At 40.6% G+C, this 20,485-nt stretch overlaps 3 protein-coding genes, 1 long non-coding RNA gene and 2 pseudogenes across 4 annotated transcripts in view; 5 read left to right on the forward strand and 1 right to left on the reverse strand.

Annotated features, from left to right (window-relative positions):
- The window catches only part of LOC148725070 (uncharacterized), a 2,055-nt pseudogene extending 764 nt beyond the window's left edge, over positions 1 to 1,291 (forward strand).
- Positions 1 to 20,485, forward strand: part of LOC148725064 (uncharacterized) — a 249,609-nt gene that overhangs the window by 28,827 nt on the left and 200,297 nt on the right. The window lies entirely within an intron of this gene.
- LOC148725071 (uncharacterized) lies at positions 3,731 to 6,904 on the forward strand (annotated as a pseudogene).
- LOC148725072 (uncharacterized) lies at positions 7,137 to 15,177 on the forward strand. The gene is made up of 2 exons (XM_088729533.1): positions 7,137 to 7,501; positions 14,669 to 15,177. Exons 1-2 carry the CDS (start codon positions 7,346 to 7,348, stop codon positions 15,104 to 15,106), a joined length of 594 nt encoding a protein of 197 aa, XP_088585659.1. The 5' UTR covers positions 7,137 to 7,345; the 3' UTR covers positions 15,107 to 15,177.
- On the forward strand, positions 8,362 to 13,441 carry LOC148725073 (uncharacterized). The gene has a single exon (XM_088729502.1). The coding sequence runs from the start codon at positions 8,502 to 8,504 to the stop codon at positions 12,969 to 12,971; it is 4,470 nt and encodes a 1,489-aa protein (XP_088585628.1). The 5' UTR covers positions 8,362 to 8,501; the 3' UTR covers positions 12,972 to 13,441.
- LOC148725074 (uncharacterized) lies at positions 18,627 to 20,418 on the reverse strand. Its single transcript, XM_088729522.1, has one exon. It carries the CDS (start codon positions 20,416 to 20,418, stop codon positions 19,282 to 19,284), a length of 1,137 nt encoding a protein of 378 aa, XP_088585648.1. The 3' UTR covers positions 18,627 to 19,281.

Consider the following 20,485-nt stretch of genomic DNA (forward strand, 5'->3'; position numbering starts at 1 on the left):
CTCATCTATCTCATAACTGGATGTTATTTAAACACAGTTTCTTTTCATTTTTAACTAATGTTAGCTTATTTTCTATTCTCTAGCCCTTGAAGGGTATCTTCATCAGCTGAGTCCCATCAAAACTGCAACAAAATCGCAAACAAATTTCTTTGATTGTAGTCTAAAAACTAGTGAAAAAGAAAGTGTCCGTTTGGTGTGCTACTCTCCAAAGCAGAGACCAACATTACAACAAGCTTTTAAAAAGAAGTCCCCCATCAAAATAATTGGAACAAGAAAGCATACCAAGAGACTGTTCTCTGACAAGGAAGAATATACTCTCTCCAAAAGTGCCAAACTCCACTCCACAAGTCTTGCATTTCCTTACAATGACAAATTTGACAACAAGCTTCACACCTGTGAAGAAGCTCTAGAGGCACCTATTTATCAGCGAATTCACCTCAAAGTTAAAAAACAACCAGACAAACAAGCCGTTGTCGAGAACGACAAAACCTATTACAAAGTTGAGTGTATGGTAGCTGATCGCACAAATCCCATGAAATCAATATTTTGGGAAGACACTATTGACAAAGTTTCAACATCACGACAGACAACACAAGGTCAGCACAGCATCAACTCTCCTGCACAAGGCTCTAAATCTACCCAATTCCTCCGAAGGAAAAAAGCATGAACTTAACTATGTCCATGCAGCTTTGGATTCCAACGGCTATCCATCCAAGTTCATCAAAAACACACAGCCTAGAAAAACTCGATCCTCAACAACAAATGTATCCCCAGAGGAACTTGTCGGACTGTTTTTCAAGATGGTTGAACCAACCGAGTCACGCAGGTCTTTCGCTTCTCCTCCTTACATCAAAGGAGTAACTGAACCTTTGACAAGTGTCCTCAAAAAACATGATGTCACAGTTGTAAACAAACCATTTACCACTCTGCAACAACAGTTCCCAGCTCCGAAATTCCGACCTTCAATGGAACCGCAGACCAACGTTGTGTATAAAATTCCCTGTGCAAATTGTTCGTGGTGTTATTGGGGGAAACCAGTAGAGCTTTTAATACCCGAAAAAAAGAACATTTGAGAAATATCAAAACTGCGGCCAAAGGTTCTAGAGTTGCTAGTCACGCCTGATCCAACAACCACGCCATTGATTTTGAAAACGCGTCAATTATTGACAAAGGCACCTTTAGAATCAGAAAAACATTAGAAGCGTGGCATACCAGAGTGGCACCTAACGCAGATAACAATTCTTTCCCGTTACCTGGACAACACAACATTCTTTTTAACAAATATTCATAATCATTTACATTCTCATTATTTCGCACTTCATGTCCTTATTTAAATTTTCTCATCGCTTTCTTATCATTCATTTTACCCGTTGAAGACTGCAGTTCAGGCAGTCGAAAGCGCGTAGTTTTTAATCATTTTAGCCGGAGATCGTTTTTATATTTAAACTATGTTTTATCCTGGCTGCGGCCCTTCAATATTTTCAAATATAGAGCCACTTTAAATGTTTATTCCTGGGAAAAATCATGGGAGTAAAGCTATCAATTGACTTCCAATGAAAATTGGACAAAGGAAAAAGAACATGCGGGATTGTGTATCGCAACTGCAATGAAAACTGAAGATGTCAAGAACGAAACGTTGCCGCGAAATGTAAATAACAGATTTTCTTCAACTTATTTAACTTGCAGGATATCTTCGGTTGGCATGTTCTCTTCGGCCCATCATAGAGCGAGAGAAGGCTGCAAACAAACTTCCTGAAATATTTTTTAAGCTTTTTGAGACTCTACAACAAAAAGGATCGAAGCTGTTTGAAACTGAACGGAAGGTGTAAGAATTTATTACGGACTTAACACAAACCCCACGCATTGGATGCAAAAGGTTTTCCTTAAAATTTTGTGCCTTTCGGGATGTCCACGATCATTTTCGTATTTCCACATAGATGAATTATCACCTCCACCTGTCATAAAATGCAAAAAGGTTTGCAAACAGACGAATCTAAAGGAATTTGAGAGGCTTTTGGACTCTGCATCTCATACGACAACAATATGATCTTGAATACGATCAATACAGTGTAAATATTATTGTGAGCATTAGCATGAATGTGAGTTCATACACCTACCATTCTTGAAGACATAACTCATGTTTTCCTGGTCTTCTCCTTTGCACGTAGTTCCGACTCTGACAGTGATTTAGAACGCGTACCATGGTCAACTGATTTCCAGGTTAGATTGCAAGTTAGAAGCTTAGTTATGTAACTCTGTATGCTGTTGCACTTCTATATTGGAACACAATGGCGATCAGTTGTGATGGTCTAGCCTCTTGATAATATATTAATGAATTCAAGAATACATTATTTATTATCTCATCAATCTATCTATCTATCTATGTATCCATCTATTTACTTATATATATATAATTTTTTTCAGCAGGATGTAGAGGAAGTGATAAACATTCTTAGTTCTTACTCACTGGAGAATACTCCAGATAAAGACAAGAAGAGCAACAACAGCCTTGTTAGGTATAACTAGGCTGGTTCTTACGTTTCCTAGCTCATTTCTATTAAACTAAGAAATTACCCCCTTGCTACTTATCTGCAAAAAATGCTGTTGGGCAATGCAAACAACCAACACACCCAAACTCTGCCAAAAGATTTAGATTTCAGGAAGGAAAAACAAAGAGAGACGTCAGAACAAATGGTGGCAGCCATTGCAGAAACGTTGACTTCGAATTCTCGCCTCGGAATACTAGGCTTCGTGGCTTCGCCTGGGCAATAGTTAAATAAAAGCGAGTCGTCTAATTTCGCTGTAAGCGGCGACCTACTGATAAAATAAGTGTTTGTAAACATCGTTTACTCCGCCTTTTGAATTCTCAGGTGGGTTACCGCTGTAAACCCGTTCCCCGTTGTGAGCAGTGTAGAGTGTCCTTCAATCAGGCTGACATAGTGTTAATCAAAAGTGTGGGAGTCCGTGAGCGGACCGATAAGTCTGGAAAGGTTGTGGAAATGTGTACTTTCATTTTCTAACGAAGTGTTTGAAAGAATACGACCAGAAATTTGAAATTTCCGCCATTACTGTACCGTCACGTACTCTTCAGTTTCTTCCATATGGCGGAAAAGCAATGCTTCAAGCCAAAGGTCTTCATGTCGAAAATTAGTTAGTACGATGGTGCACTCAATACAGTTGCTCATATTTTGTTCCAGTTCTATGTAATTCAAAATACTTTTATCAGCAGGACTTCATATGTCATATGTCATGGTAGAACTTGTACACACGGCATACATGCCTTGCAAATTAGTGATGGTAATTATGATGTTGACAATGTATATCACTTTTTATCACGAAAACGTAGTGATTAGCCCAGATATAAGATAGTTAATTATTTTGCCCTGTCTGTTACAAGGAGTTGGTGCTCCGGCTCTATTATTTTTAGGACACATTTGTGATTTTTTATGTGATATATATGTAACTATGATTTTTTAATAACACATGATACATGTATAATTTTTTGGATTAAAGTTGTAATCACTGATATTCAATATGTAGTAATTGCATTTAACAACGTGTAGTTAGCCATCGGGAAATATTGGTGACTTGCATGTGACGTCACGAAAATCATGCAAATTTGTGACCGCCATTATTGTGCCCCTCTGAGGTGTGAAATATTTGCTAACCAAGGCCAGTTCTATAGTAATTCTTTATTCATGTGCTAAAAATCGCTTCTAAATGATCTTAAATGTCGGTACCTGTTCTATCCAAGTATGCTGTGTCTTTTAAGGATGATGTAAAGCAACGATATATCGAAAGATAGCGAAAATAGGCATTGATCCGGTCACGATCCCCGAAGAAGAGCTCGATGCAGAGAATTTACCTCCGGTTGAACGGTCGGACTTGTTTAGTTTCTTGGTTTTAGAGACAAGTTATTACACGACCGAACAGTTTAAAAATTACAAGAGTCTAGAAGCTTACAATCAAGTGGTATTCGGGTTTGTTGCTTCAGTCAAAGGTTACCTGGTTTTGGAAAAGCATGCTGTTGTTGCAAAGGTTCGCCATTCACAACGAATGAATGACTCTCTTGTAATTATTTGGATTTTACATGGGACAAATGGAAGAGTTTTTTCTGCGCATTGTTTAGGATATAAGGCAGGTTTGGCTGAATCGTGCTCTCACATCGCCAGTGTCCTTATTTACCTAGAATGCTGGACGCGAATTAATGGGAAGCTAGCTTGTACGCAAGTTAAGTGCACGTGGCTCCTTCCAACGTACGTCGACAAAGTGGCCTATGCTAGAGCAAAGGAAATTACTTTTACTTCAGCTAAAAAGCTGAAAGAAGAACTAGACCGTAAGATCGATTCTTTTGATGGCAAAGATACACGCTTCGATCAAAACAAGACTGTTAAACCAAAGATCACTTCGAGCACAATTGTTTCAGCACAAGATGTTTAAAATTTTTATGAAAGGCTCAATAAGTGCGAAACAAAAGCTGCAGTGTTTACTTTAATTGACCCATATGCTGATCAATTTGTATCAAAGAGCCACAATGTACCAGTTGTAACTGATCTTTACGAGCCATGTAATTTAGATCTTAAGTATACAGAGCTGTTGAACAAGTGTTTAGAGGTCGAAAATTAACATTTCTGAGAAAGAAATTGAAATTGTTGAACAAGATACCAAGACCCAAGCAAAGGGTTCATGGTTCTTCAGACATCGTGCTGGTAGAATTGGAGCCTCTGTCTGTGGTGCTGTCTACCATACTAATATTGCGCAGCCTTCACAATCACTCATACAATCAGTATGCTATCCTCACTTGTACAAACTTAACATCAAAGCAGTTAAATATGGTTGTAAGTATGAGGAATCTGCCATTACAGCTTATGAACAGGTCATGAAACAGCAACATGTAAACTTTGAACTCAAGAGATGTGAACTGTTTATAAACAAGGAGTATCCTTACATTCATGCAACACCAGATTTTTTAGTCTCTTGTGATTGCTGTGGGTTGGGTTGTGGGGAAGTGAAATGCCTTATTTCAATCAAGGATGGCAACTTTGAGGAGAATAGTCACAAATCAACATCCTGTCTTGAGAATGTGAATGGAAAATTGAAGCTTAGAAGAACCCATAATTATTACTATCAAGTACAGCAGCAGTTATTTACCCTACCTGAGAGAAAATTTTGTGACTTTGTTGTCTTTTCAAGAGATTCACAAGGAAATTCTCAAACTGTTTGTGACCGAATAAACCCTGACAAAGAACACTCAAAGAATGTGATGTCAAAGCTTGAAGTTTTCTGGAGAATTCGTATCCTTCCAGAGATGCTTGGAAGGTGGTACACTAGAAGGTGTGATCAGCCTGACAGAGTGCCTGATGAGAATGCGATTTGCTTTTGTCGAGGGAGCCATAGTGATGGAGTAATACCCTGCAGTAATGTTGATTGACCTTATGGAAAATTCCATAAAACATGTTGGCTTTAGATAATGTGTCGATACCTTAGAAATGGTACTGTCCTCATTGCTGTAAGCTTTCACAGTATAAGAAAGGAAAGAAAGCCTCAAACCAAAAAGTGCAATCTACAATCCATCAAGCTGCAATGAAATATAATACTATTTGTGTTTGTAATGGCAAGGCATCCACTAAAGATAGGCTGGTTGAGTGCCACAACCCTACCTGTAAAAATGAACATTTTTTTCATTTGTGGTGCTTGGGATTGAAAAGACTGCCTAACAATTCCAAAACAACCTGGTTGTGTCCTGATTGCAGTGGAAAGAAAACCACTACTACCACTTCTGCTTCTTCATTACCTGAGTCACCTGTTGCTTCAAACTTATAAGACGTTGATGACAGGGATATTGAGATTACGAAAGTGTCAACTGGCTCTATCAACAAATTCAGTGCTCTTAAGGGGTTAGACAGCTCAGACTATAACATTATCAAAGATCCTACTGGATGGCTTACTTGGGACATTATTCAGCATGCTCATGTCCTCATAAAACAAGAAAATCAATCAATTGGGGGTTTTCAGCGCCCAATTTTGGGTAGAGTTAGAAACTTCGATGTAGAGTCTGGTGAATTTATTCAAATCTTAGACACTGGAAGTGATCACTGGGTTTGTGTAAGCTAAATAGGATGTACCCCTGGCATAGTTAACCTCTATGATAGCTTATTTCATCCTGCCGTTTGCCAAGAGATTGAGGAACAGACAAATGACCTACTAGGTGAGAATTTGATCAGTCTTAATTCTGTACCTGTGCAGCAACAAAATACTGGCAGTGATTGTGGTGTGTTTTCTGTTGCCTTTGCAACATGTCTAGCTTTTGCTACAAACCCCAGCCATGTTACTTTTGATGTTCCAAGAATGCACTCCCGTTTGTTAGCTTGTTTCAAAAGTGGCAGGATAAGCATGTTTCCATTTATTTAGTAACAGAGATAATAACAATAGTTAATTTATAAGATTGTGCCATTTACTGCAAAGGCAAGAATGTCTTGTGATTTTTTTCTGATGTTTGGTTGCCATACAGAATAGTAGGAAAACAATTGTCACATATTGTAATTCTACGTTGCATTTGACACAAGTGTACAAATTATTGTTAAACACATGTTCAGTCAATATAGAGTTTCGATAGCAATGTCCATATGTATATCTAGGTACAGTATTTGTACTAATTAGGTGAAAACATAAATATGCCATCGCTTCTTTGCAATAAATGTACTTATGGTCACTTCCCCCTTTAGTTTTGGAACAATTAGTAAATCTTATATATATTACAAATACATGTTTAAGACATTTGTTAAGTCAATTCATTAAAACACACTCATTTATTATTATTTGACAGTAATTTAACCATAACATTAGCAAACAAGGATTAAGGGCTGATGGTGTTTAATATAATGTCTAAAACTAAATCTTAGCAAAAACTAGTATACATATTATATATATAATGTGTAAAGCTCCAAGCATTTTCAATTGCGTGATAAATTCAGGACACAATAATAGACCTGTTACAAGTATGTAAAAATTTACTTATCATCTTGCTTGCCTGTGATTTCAGAATTTTAGAGAGCTGCTAGGTACGTTTTTTATTGGGGGTGGGGGGGGGGGGGTTGGACCGGGCTATTTTAGAAATTTTTTGCCAAAAAAGTCGTGGCCCTCCCACTTTCCAGATTGGATTAATGCATGACTCTTCATAAATGCCTAAACAAAAGGATCTGACCCTCCCCCCACACCTCCTCAAATACAAAAATAACCGGAATTAAAAAATAATTGACCGGAAGTGTTGCTCACATAACCGTGTCTGCGCACAAAGCAGTTAATTCTGTGGCGTTGCACGGTGAAAACTTGAAAATGGGTAAGCATGTGCGAGGAATACAAAGAGGGAAATGCACTTGTGGAGAATGCGAGGATTTCATGCGGTCAGATGGAGCAACTTGTGGCTATTGTGGCTGTTTACCGACTCGCCATTCCAAAAAGGATACCCGCTACTCCTCTGACTCTGTTGGTAGCACATCGGGTGCGGGAACAAGTGAAAGTACAAGTCCAGAGAAGTGGAAAGATGAAGTTCTGGGGTGGTACCCGAACCCAAAGGGCGAATATACTGCGTTCTCAAATAGCATTTTGCCCAAAATTCTACCTGTCTTTTTTGACCACTTGTCCCTACAAGGAACGCTTTCGCCGCTGTTTTGTGACTGAAAGAAAGCGCCAGTGGGAAGTTCGCGAGGCTGTGAAAGCAATAAATCACAGGTTGGCTTTTGTGACTTCTGATAATCCAGCGGCTGCCGAGAGATTCATGGAGGAAAATTTTAGCGCAAAACACCATGACGCTACCACAATTAACAACATTGATGACCTTTCGAAGCTGAAGGTCAAAATCGATGAGCTGAATGCGAAAGTAACTGAAGATGATAATGCGCTGTTCAATTCTGTTACGAAAAATAGTATTGCGTGACTAGCGCTACATTCTAGAGGCTTCGCGAGAGTTCGTTGTTTGTTTATTTTTAGGTTCGTACGTGATCGTTTCTAAATCGGTGTATTTTGTAATCCTTCTATAATTAGAACTATTACTAATTTAGAGAATTCTAGAAGCCTATTGTAAGAGTATATAAGTAGACGAGTCCTAGCGAAGTTTTTAACTAATCTTTCACAAGCGAACAGAGTTGGAGTTAGCCGTGTTTAGTCAAGCGTGACAAGAGCTGTATTTATTCAAGTTGGCGGAGGCCGTGTAAGTTTGTCGAGTACGAGTTGCTTAGAGTTTAACTTGTGGAAATTACGTTCATTTTCGAATAAATCTTCTTGTTGTTGTTCCGACAACCCTGCGTTCAGTTTAGTGCCGAACAAACTTTCCTCAAAACATTCGAACTCGTAACATTTGGGGGCCTGTCCGGGAGAGGAATTCATTTGTTTACCGACTACAGAAACCAGGAAAGGACAATTCAAGAAGGAGTTACAGAAAAAGTAAGAAGAACTGTACAAGAGAGTGTATTGTGGTTTTGCTGTGAAACACCGCTTTGGAAATGGAAAAGCTTTTGCAGATGGGAAAAGAATTTGGTTTGGAAGGAGAAAAGCTCCTTGAGTTTGTGAGAGACGAGGAAGAAAAAGAAGAGAAACGCAGACTGCTTGAAGAAGAACGAAGAAGGGAACGGGAAGAGAGAGAAGAAGAAAAGGAAGAGAGACGTCGAATGCTTGAAGAGAATAAAAGAAAAGAAGACGAAGAGAGAGAAACTAGGCGACAAGAACGCGAACTAAGAAAATTGGAGATGGAAGCCGAGCTGTTGAAACAGAGAGAGAGTATTGAAGCGGCAAAAAGAGAACACGAGTTGGAGATTGCACGTTTGGCCGTGCAGAATGCTGACGGGCGTCCTGAAGTAAGAGAGGATAGGGCCAAGGCACCCAAGCTTCCCTCATTCATCGATGGCAAGGACGACTTGGATGCTTATTTACAGAGATTTGAGAGATTTGCAACGACAGCTAAGTGGGAGAAAACAGGATGGGCTTCGAAACTTAGTGCTCTTTTGTCTGGACGTGCACTAGAAGTTTATTCGCGGTTATCTGAGGAGGCAGCCCAAGATTATGACCGGGTGAAGCTAGCCTTGATGAAGAGATATGACCTTACGGAGGACGGATATCGCCGTAAATTTAGAACATCGAAGCCGGAAGTCGATGAGAGTCCAGAACAGTTTATAGTGCGGCTGGAGAGATACTTGTTGCGGTGGTTGCAACTGTCACACACTGAACAGTCCTTTGAAGGCCTGAAAGACTTAATTGTGGAAGAACAGTTTATTGACTCCTGCCCAAAGGAGTTAGCTATTCACCTTCGTGAAAGAGCCCCGGAAACGCTTGACCAGATAGCGAAAATCGCCGATCAATACTTGGAAGCACATGGAAAGCAGTTGTTTAGTTCCGCGACCAAGAGGCCATCCAAAACGGAGGAAACAAAGAATTCACAGAGTGAGACAACAGCTCCCCAGTGTTACAAATGTAATGCCCACGGACACAAAGCGATTAACTGTCCAGCTCTAGTAAGAAAGTGTTTCCTATGTGGCAGGCGAGGTCATGAGGCGAGGAACTGTCGAGTGAGTGGACGGAAGTCAGGAAATCAAGGTAAAGATAGTAATCTTGTGCAACGTGGTCAAGTTAGTGCTGGCTGTTTGGTTAAGTCACCAGATCTTAACGCTACCCCTGAGGAAGTTAAGTCGTGTATTCAAAATGATCAGCTTCTGTTGGCCTGTGGCAAGAAAGTCCCGTTGCTAAGTAATGCCTGTGTTGAACCCTTATCTGGAGTAAGAAGTAAGATGCCAGTTGTAAAAGGCAGAGTAGGAGAGAAGACTGTTGACGTTTTAAGAGATACCGGTTGCAGTGGAGTTGTAGTCAGGAAGAACCTTGTTAGCGAGGATCAGTTCACCGGAGATTTTAACGTCATGCTGCTTATAGACAACACAGCGAGGAAAGTGCCTATAGCAAGAATTTATGTTGATACGCCTTATCTCAAGGGTCATGTAGAAGCGCAGTGCCTTTCAGATCCTATCTACGACCTAATTATTGGTAATGTACGTGATGCAAGGGACGCACAAAATCCAGATCCCAGTTGGCAAGAGGCTTGTGCGGTAACGACCCGAAGTCAAGCTAAGAAAAAGGATGAAAGCACCACTTTGAGAGTGCCTAGTACCCGTGAAAACCCTATTGTGGATAAAGAGAAGCTCAAACAGATGCAGCGAGAAGATGAGAGCCTACGTAAGTATTGGGATCGAGACGGTGTACTAGTGAAGGGTCAGGCGGAGATTTCCTTTGAAGAAAAATCCGGAGTACTGTACCGCTTGTACCAGCATCCCTATGTAAATGGTGGTAAGCCACTTAAACAAGTTATGGTACCTGGAAAGTTGAGACGCTCCATAATGCAAGTAGCTCACGGATCGATCATGGGCGGACACATGGGTATAAAGAAAACAACGGACAAGATCCAGAGTGCGTTTTACTGGCCTGGAATTCAAGGTGACGTGACTCGATTTTGCAAGTCCTGTGACGTTTGTCAGAAAACCGTAAGTAAAGGATCAGTACCAAAAGTACCGTTAGAGAAGATGCCATTGATTGATAAACCCTTTAAGAGAGTAGCAATAGATCTTGTTGGCCCTATAAGTCCCCCGAGTGAAGAAGGACACAGATATATATTGACACTGGTAGATTTTTCGACTCGCTACCCAGAGGCTGTGCCGCTAAAGAACATTGACACAGAGACTGTAGCAGAGGCATTGGTAGATATTTTCAGCCGTCTAGGAATACCCGAAGAAATCTTGAGTGATCTCGGTACGCAGTTTGTTTCTGACTGCATGAGAGAAGTCACCCGTCTACTCAGCATTAAACAGCTTACAACAACACCCTATCACCCGATGTGTAACGGCTTAACGGAGAAATTCAATGGAACAATGAAGTCTATGTTGAAGAGACTGTGTAGTGAGCAGCCAAGGCAGTGGCATCGCTATATAAATCCGCTGTTGTTCGCTTATCGTGAAGTTCCCCAAGAGTCCACCGGTTTTTCACCGTTTGAGTTGTTATATGGAAGAGCTGTCAGAGGACCAATGGCTATACTCAAACAGCTGTGGACGAAAGAAGTTGACGAGCCTGAGGTAAAGAACAGTTACCAATACGTTTTCGAGTTACGAGAGAAGTTAGAAGATACTCTTAAACTCGCCCATAGTGAACTGGAGAAAGCCCAGCAGAAAGGAAAGCACTATTACGACCGAAAGACCAAAGTTAGGAAGTTCCAGTCAGGTGAGAAAGTGCTTATACTGCTACCTACCGACCACAACAAGCTACTTATGCAGTGGAAGGGCCCCTTTGAAGTTAGTTCTGTGGTAGGTCTCAATGACTACAAGGTGAAAGTAAAAGGCAAGGAGAAAGTTTACCACGCTAATCTACTTAAAAAGTATTTTGAGCGAGAGGAGACCACAACCGAAAGAGCATTAGCTGGTGGGGTAGGCGCTTCGTGTGTAGACGATGCTGTCAACTGTGCAGTTAAAGCGGATGAAGCAGAAGAAGAAAACATTGATTTCTTAGAGCTTGGTGGATATGTAGCAAAAGAATCGATCGAGGATGTTAAAACCGGACCAAATCTGACGAATGAGCAACGCAATGAATTTACGGATCTGGCTAAACAGTTCGCGAATTTGTTCACTGAAGCACCAGGCGCTACAGATCTCGTTCAGCATCATATCAAACTCGTTTCAGACGAACCGGTTAGATCAAGACCTTACCCAGTGCCTTACAGCATCAGAGAGTCGCTGAGAAGAGATATTGTCGACATGATCAAAATGGGAGTTATTAGAGAGTCCAGTTCTCCGTATGCATCACCTGTGGTAGTAGTGAAGAAAAAAGACAACACAAACCGTGTGTGCGTTGATTATCGGAAACTAAACAAACTAACTGTATTTGACCCCGAACCTATGCCAACCGCCGAACATTTGTTTCAGAAGCTTAGTGGAGACAAGTTCTACTCAAAAATTGACCTAAGCAAGGGATATTGGCAGATAAAAATACCGGAAGAGGACATACAGAAAACGGCGTTCGTAACACCCGATGGATCGTACGAGTTCCTGAAGATGCCGTTCGGAATGATCAACTCTGCAGCAACACTGAAGCGTGCAATGAAGAAGCTGCTAAAAGATTTAGCCAACGTTGATTTCTACTGGGATGATATATTGGTTCACACCCGTACGTGGGAAGAACATATTGGAGCCCTAAGAGAGCTATTTTTACGCCTTGTACAAGCTGGGTTCACTATTAGACCTACTAAGTGCCTATTCGGTGTAAACAGTGTGGATTTCCTAGGCCACCGACTAGAGCAAGGAATGATTGGTCTACATCAGGATAATGTGGAGAAAATTAAAGATACCCCAAGACCAAGCACAAAGAAACAGGTGCGATCATTTATGGGTCTAGCAGGATACTACAGAGATTTTATTCCCAACTTTGCAGCGATTGCAGCGCCCTTATCTGACCTTACGCGGAAAGGCCAACCTAATAAAGTTGAGTGGAGTGAAGCCCAAGAGAAAGCCTACCGAACAATCAAGTCTTACCTAACAAGCGAGCCTATTCTACGGCTCCCCGATCCAGCTAAAACCTATTTCTTAAGGACGGACGCCTCCAACAGTGGAATCGGTGCAGTATTAATGCAGAAACATAATGAGAAGTTATTCCCGGTTTGCTACGCAAGCAAGAAATTGACAGGTGCAGAAAGGAACTATTCTACAATTGAGAAGGAATGTCTAGCAACTGTATGGAGTATCAAGAGATTTCATCTTTATCTGTACGGAGTTTCTTTTGTTCTTCAGACGGACCATGAACCCTTAAAGTATATGAACAGTGCTAAGTTTAACAACGGACGCCTTATGCGTTGGGCTATGTTTCTGCAAAGCTATTCATTCAGAGTTGAAGCCATTAAAGGCTCAGAGAACGTTGGAGCAGATTACTTGAGTCGTGTAGAGGATTAAGTTTGCTAACATTGAACTGCACCTTATTTCGCAATTTTTCTTACTTAGGATAAATTTAGGAAATTTCTTCTAGAAGGGGGTTATGTTACGAAAAATAGTATTGCGTGACTAGCGCTACATTCTAGAGGCTTCGCGAGAGTTCGTTGTTTGTTTATTTTTAGGTTCGTACGTGATCGTTTCTAAATCGGTGTATTTTGTAATCCTTCTATAATTAGAACTATTACTAATTTAGAGAATTCTAGAAGCCTATTGTAAGAGTATATAAGTAGACGAGTCCTAGCGAAGTTTTTAACTAATCTTTCACAAGCGAACAGAGTTGGAGTTAGCCGTGTTTAGTCAAGCGTGACAAGAGCTGTATTTATTCAAGTTGGCGGAGGCCGTGTAAGTTTGTCGAGTACGAGTTGCTTAGAGTTTAACTTGTGGAAATTACGTTCATTTTCGAATAAATCTTCTTGTTGTTGTTCCGACAACCCTGCGTTCAGTTTAGTGCCGAACAAACTTTCCTCAAAACATTCGAACTCGTAACAAATTCAAACGGACGGCATATAAAGTCTGGCCACAAGTTAGTCATGATATGAATGCAGAATTTCTGGAGAGTTTGAAAATAGTCAAAACGACTGTCGGCAAAACCATGGAGCTGTTGGAGAAGGCTCGAGACAAAGTGGCGTCAATTTTCACAGTTGCAGAGGGTACTGAATCCCGTACTCGAACAGTGTGATGAAGTCTTGAGAAGAATCGCCTGCCTCAGACTGCCACCTGTGTATCCACGCTTACGAGGTCTAACTGATGCTGGGCCAGGAGTAGGCGTGTCCAGTGCAGAGTCCAGAATACGAATTCTAAAGAGAGCAAGAGTGTATGGCAATGAAAGTTCTTGAGAATTCACCGGGCAAGAGAAGACTCGGGATAGAATGAAGCAGAGCGGCTCAATGCATGAAAAGGTGATGCTCTCTGTGATGGAAGCAGTCTTAAATGGCAGAAATACGAGACTTTACATGGACTTTCTGAAGAGGAAGTCAAGTCTCTTTCAACATCAGAGCTAGACGCGCATAGCAGTAAAGTCATGGAAAAAATGCGTGGGCTGTTGCTGAAGAAGTGTGTCTTCGAACTGACGACTCCCCAGCGCCACGAGGGTATATTTCAGCATTTTTGGTCGACCGACCAGAAAATCAATTTTTCCACAACTGTAAGCACTTGAAAGAGTATCTTGGAGTCACCAACAATCAAAAGAGTTCTGTTCGTTCCGGGACATGGGTATTTTTCCAAGCTAGAACAATTGGAGAGCCTCCATTGTGAGAAAGGTGAGCTTTATACGGAGTAGAGGCGAATGTCGTGTAAAGAGAGAAGTGGCAAACTATGCAAATTTTGCGAGAAGGATGAGACTACCAGCGCTCCACTTCCAACTCGACGACCGTATCCCTACTATGGCAAGCTACCAAACTTCTATCACCTCTCTTGGAGTGCAACCCCCACCGATCGCGGTGAGCCGGATGACTTCCAGCCTCGAGCTCAGATTAAGCGATTGTTGAGGAAAGTGAACTAGTCAGTGGGGACAGTGAGGCTATTAGAAGGTTTTCAGATAATACATTGTCCCCGAAAAGCTTGTAGTAGAGTATGTTGAGCACATTGCCCAGATAAAAATGCGCAAGGAGAAGAAAGAGGAGACTGAAAGGGAGCGAATGAAACGGCTGAGCCGGGAGTACAATGACATTGACCGGGTTGGACTGTACAAATCCGATAAGCTGTCGTCCTTGAGGGTAGACGAAATATCCTTGTACTTTTCCCATCACAAGATCAACTTCAACGGGAAGAAAGCTGAAAAAGTCGCAATGATAAAAGCGCACATTGGTAGCTTGCTGTACAATTTAATGGGGCGTCACCAACCCCAGAAGCCCCCACTCAGAAATGTACAGCAACAAGTGACCTCGTCACTTTCCGAGGTGGAAACTGACTCGCAAAGTGATGTAGTAGACCGAGTTGTCGGTTTAAGCCCGAGTAGCTCAAGTAACGAATCGTCGCCGGACACTAATTTTATACCAGAGCCCTGTGCGGAAACATTACCGACGTCAAAATATGGACGAAAGCGGGCACGGGTCGAGAGAGACAATTACGTTAGTTGGGACAAGATAGTTTTTTGACATAATATTTCGACATCTGTTTAAAATGATGTAGATTGATTTAGACTGGTAGCTTTGCTTGTACATATAAGTTTTAGATTTCTATACACTTCGCGTGTTTGTTAGGAAATAACTAAAAGTCAACTAACCGAAATGAAGTAGTTTTTTCCTCGCCACAAAAAAAAAAAACTGACTCTCCCCTGACTGCGTATCAGACAGGTTTGACCCTCCCCAATTTGTAAAATATTTACTAGTGACCCTCCCCTCCCAATAAAAACGTACTTTCCCTTAAACAAAGAGAATTTGACAGATGATGACATTACAGCATTTGAAACCAAGGTAAGATAACGCAATATACATAAAATTATAAGACTGCTCATATATTTATATCATAATAGCAACAAGGTTTTTCATAACTATGTAACAAAAACATTTGCTTACTCTTCCAGGCACAGAGTTGGGGAAAACAGATGGTGAACATGTCTGGCACTGCTTCTGGGTATTCTGAGACCGTAATCATCACCCCATACATGCACAGCTTGGTGTACCATGTGCCAGTAATACTGCGTAACCATGGAAGCTTTAAAATGTTTTGTGGCCAAGGTATGTATCTTTACTTTATTCTATAGATCCATTGTAACAATACTCAAGATAAATTTATTATTTGGCATTGTTGGAAGTTGTATGAAGCCAGATCTGCAATTAAGAAAAGTAACATGACATCTAATAACAGGTGTTGAGAAGAAGAATGATGATTTGCGGCGCCATTTCCACTGTAAAATCAACAGATGGGATGCTGCAACAAACCTGCTGCTGGTGGAGAAAAGGCAAGAGGAGCTGAGAGAGGAAGAAAGAGCTAAACGGCCATACGAAAAGATGGAAAACAGCTCATTTTGGATGGATGGTGGCACGCAGAAGACTGCAAAGAAGGTTGCCGTAATTTCACCCTAAATTCTGTCAACAAGACCAACGTCACAAGCAATGACTGAAAGTGTCTTCAAGAAGAAGAAGGTTCCTGACCTCATTACCCTGCTTGAGCAGAAATTGAATCCTAAATCCAGAAAACAAGACTTAATAAATGCTCTATTGAGCTCAGAAACAATGCACAGATCTGAGTAACCCTGTGTTACTCACACTCAAAACAAAACGGCTCCTTTACATGAAAGTAATAACCAATGAATGAACCTGTGTTTAAACCATTGGCCTCTCCTGAGTTTCTGTCCAAGCTTAATGGGTGGTGGGTGAAGCACCCCTATAGTAAAAATATTTTAATCCCTTTTCTATCGACTCCAATTTTATAGTTAGCAAAAAGGCACCATGTAAATTGACGAGAATGCAAGTTATCTTAAGCCCGGATTCAAATATAAAACACCTGATGACCGTCCTTAACAAGTATTAAAAAGCCTTTTATTACAAGCCAGAAAACAAAATGAGAATTTAAATGTTTAGACGGGCTTGTAGGGCGTTCCCGAGTTAACAGGCTTTCTCAACGTTTGGAAAGACCTTGCAAAAAGGTACGTCTTATAGTAACGATGATAATATACATGTTTCAATCGCCGTCGCGGCCATTTTTTTTCTGATGTAAAATGAGCATGCGCAGACAATCTTGGCAAACAACCACTTGGCGGAAGTATTGTTGTTAGTCTTCGTAAGCTCTGAGTCTCCGAGTCCATTTGTTTCCCGCATTGTGTGAGAGAGACATGTCATCTCAACATCAATTAATAACCCTATGGTAAAAAATTCTTCATTTCCCAATTTCGACTCTTAGCAACGAGGCCACATTCTTGAACTCAGCTTCGAACATAGAATAGTTTTTCAAGATCAAAAAACATTTCATTTTGCAGCTCACATTGACTGACGCCCAAATTGCCAACTTTTTAGAGGAGCTTGGCGCATACCTGGAAGGGCACTTGGGCCAGTCAGGTGATGTAAGTAGAATTTATACATATCTCTTTTAATAAACATGAATAAGAAGTCATTATTTCATAGCAATTTCTCAAACAGAGAGATCTCACATTTCTCGTTTTGAAACTCACAAATGGCGTAAATTTGGACTAAATCTTGTCAATCTCCCCTGATTTTAGGTCGCCCAACAAATGGATCCCCTTGAGATGGTTAGAACCTTGTGAATTTTTCATTTCATTTTATACTCTTCAAAGAGAAAAAATTGAAGTTTATTGTTCTAGTGGCCATTTCTGGAACTGTCAACTTTAAACAGGGACTTTATGGTGTTGCTGGCACTTCACTTTGTGGCCTTTCAGCCAGCTGTCCCGGAAATTCTGGAGAACCAGAACACCGGTAAATAACTATTTTGTGTTAAAACACGTATTTCATGCAAAATGCGTCTGAGCCGTGGACGCTCCGGCAGAATTACTGTTAGATTTGGCTGCGCTGTCAGCGACAATCCCACGATCCTCGTGAAAGGCTCGCCGAAGCAAAGTGAGCGCAGGTTTGTTAATAATCTGCTGCACTAGTGCAACAGGATGGACATTACCTTCCCCGCTACTCGTTTGACCCTCATGAGGCGGGATGACGGCTCCTGAATGACGATCCTCTTGACCACTCGAAGCCTCGTCCATCTTCTTTTAGAGCGAAATAAAATGGCGATGGGATGGACTTGGTGCTATGCCTTATTGGATGGTGTTATTTTTATGCTAATTTATGCATTTTTGCTTTGAATACACTGTAGTGGTTTCAGTTTAGAGCTAGATAGATAGCCTTAGATAACGTCTAGATAGATAGCTTTATTAGGAAGTAAAATCATTGTAGCCCCCGGGCCGGCTGAAATACGACTTACTTTACAATGGGAATGAATTATCTCTTACTCTAAGATAACTTGGTTGGTTGAGGAGGTTAGCACAAAAGGGGTTGAATGTCCAAGAACTTTGATTTATGTCAGAAATTATCAGACTTGTGGAGAACTTTATAACTTTTTCATTAACACCCTACAAAATAAAGCCTACTGGCACACAAGTTCCCTGAAAAAATCAGCAAATAGGATGATTGCAATGTATCACAGTGGAACAACATTAAAAATCCAGCAGCATGTCATATCATCTTTGAAATATCCACATGGCAGTGTTCGAATCATCATTGCAACCAGTGCTCTTGGTATGGGAGTGGATATGAAAGGTTTGTACCGGGTTATTAATTACGGTCCTCCAAACACTATTGAAGCATATGTGCAGGCATTTGGTAAAGTAGGTAGGGATGGGGCAAATTCTGAGGCATTACTTCTCTTTCATGGTCATCAACTTCGACATTGTGAACCAGAGATGCTGGACTTTGTTAAGTGTACAACTTGTCGAAGGGAAAACATTCTTACTTTTTTTGATGACGTTGGTGAAAACAGTGAAGTGATTCCAAAACACTTATGTTGTGACATTTGTGAAAATGACTGTCAGTGTGGAGAGACAGAATGTCAAGCGAACACAGAAAGCATGACTTTCCTCATGTCCAAGGTAACAGAACCAACATCAAACATACATGTACGAGATGTAACAGAAAGTGAGAAAGAAGAACTTTGGAGCCTGCTCAAGGAATGTCAGGAAGAAATGAGACAGGAATTTCAACAGTCAAATCTGCACTGCCTGTATTCTAGTGTTGACCAACTCACTTGTTTCTCAGACAGTCTTTTAAATGAAACAATTGATAATTGTTATAAACTTAATTCTGTGGAAAGTATTTTAGAGACACTTTCTGTACGGAATGCTGACCATGCCATCAAGATTTTTGATTGTCTCAAAAGAGTATTTGACGATATACAATAATTATTACCAGATGAGTAGGATTTTACTTTAAGATACAGGAAAGTTTACACATGTAATTTTAGTTACTGTAGGATTATTTGTTAAAACATTCCGAAACGAAGATAGTTACTTTAAAACATGTATTGGTCTCTCAGGAGTTTCAGAACATTCCTGTATGATGCAAATTGTTGTTTTCTTGGCATTACATGGATATGCTTCAAAAGCATATAACTTTTTCTAACTTGATGACTCCTAAAGGAGCCATTGGTATAAAGTTCAGTAGGGTTGCCCATAGATTTGGTCTTTAAATTGCATCAGTGGCAGTTGGGCATGTTGCACATCATTTAAATGTATCCCCTTAACCATTTCCAGCAACTGCCTCCAGCTCCCTTACTGAGTTTCCTTAGTAGTGCTGAGCACCAGGTCAAGGTCCCTTTCGTAGGTAGTTCAATCCTGGTATGGATTGACCCAGGTTTTCTTATGTTTGTTTATCCAGATACTAAGATCGTTACAATCTAGAGCTGACACTGGGTCTTTGGGAAGTGTTCCTATTCCCTGGTGTGTTCTCCCTGGAATTTCCTTCAAAGCATTCACTTGTTGCAAAGTTGTAACAACCTCAAAAATGTCTTCATCCTTTCTCCTCTTGTGTTTAGAAAACTGCTTCTGCAGATCAATTTCATGGTCAAAATTACAAATAGTTTCTTTGATTAGAGTTGATGCGCTGCTATAGATTTGGGCAGAACTAAATTTTAAGTTGGCTCCATGTGCATACATAAGCTCTTTTGTTTCCTTAATATTGTGTTCCATCACTTGATCTATTGCTAGATTTCTCCCTATACCACCTTTCAGGTTAATGGTGCGATTCCATCTAAGGGAATGAGCTTCTCTGGGTGTCAGAAGTGCATTGAGCTGGGCATGCAGACGTATGGCAGCCAAGGCATATTTTGTCTTCCCACACACTTTAAACATCAGCATCAGGAGCTTCCAAATGTACTCTGTTCCTCTACCATCTCCTTCTTTTACTGAATCCTGGAAGTCTCTCAGAAGAAGTCCTGTCTTAAGAATGTTGTGGGAGTAGTTGAATATGCCATCCTCCTTTGCTGGATTTGGCGGGCTCCTGTCTGGACTTTGCTCTTGAATTCTGATTCCATGAACATTGAATTCATGGTTATCACGCCTCTTTTCATGGATATATACTTTCTCACATGTTGGATACCTGCATTTGTACCTTGGCTGACACTGGTTATCTTGACTCTGTAATGCACCTTCTAACAGCAATTCTTCTGGCTGAACATGTAGAAGTACAAACTTGTCTACCATTTCTCCTACTTTCTCAAACAGGGAAGAGCCCTCTGGACCTGGGGCATTTTTGGAAGGAGTTCCATCTGGAGTTGTCATTCCAAAATACTCGATGGCGGCATAAACCACATACCCATCTAGAACTGTACTAAAGAATGACTCACATCCATGATAAGATTTGTTCACCTTCTCATCAACATCTTTTCTGTTCAGTTTGCATTTAAGGTGAAACAACGTGCCTGGGTCTCCTGCACTATGTGACTTGTACATATAATCAAAAATCATCTAAAAATGACAAAAAAGTTAATTACATTCTAGAATTACATGTTTGTTACTTATGACCAGAATTATT

The sequence above is a fragment of the Stylophora pistillata genome, chromosome 8 (assembly GCF_964205215.1).
Source record: "Stylophora pistillata chromosome 8, jaStyPist1.2, whole genome shotgun sequence".
Lineage (NCBI taxonomy): Eukaryota > Metazoa > Cnidaria > Anthozoa > Scleractinia > Pocilloporidae > Stylophora > Stylophora pistillata.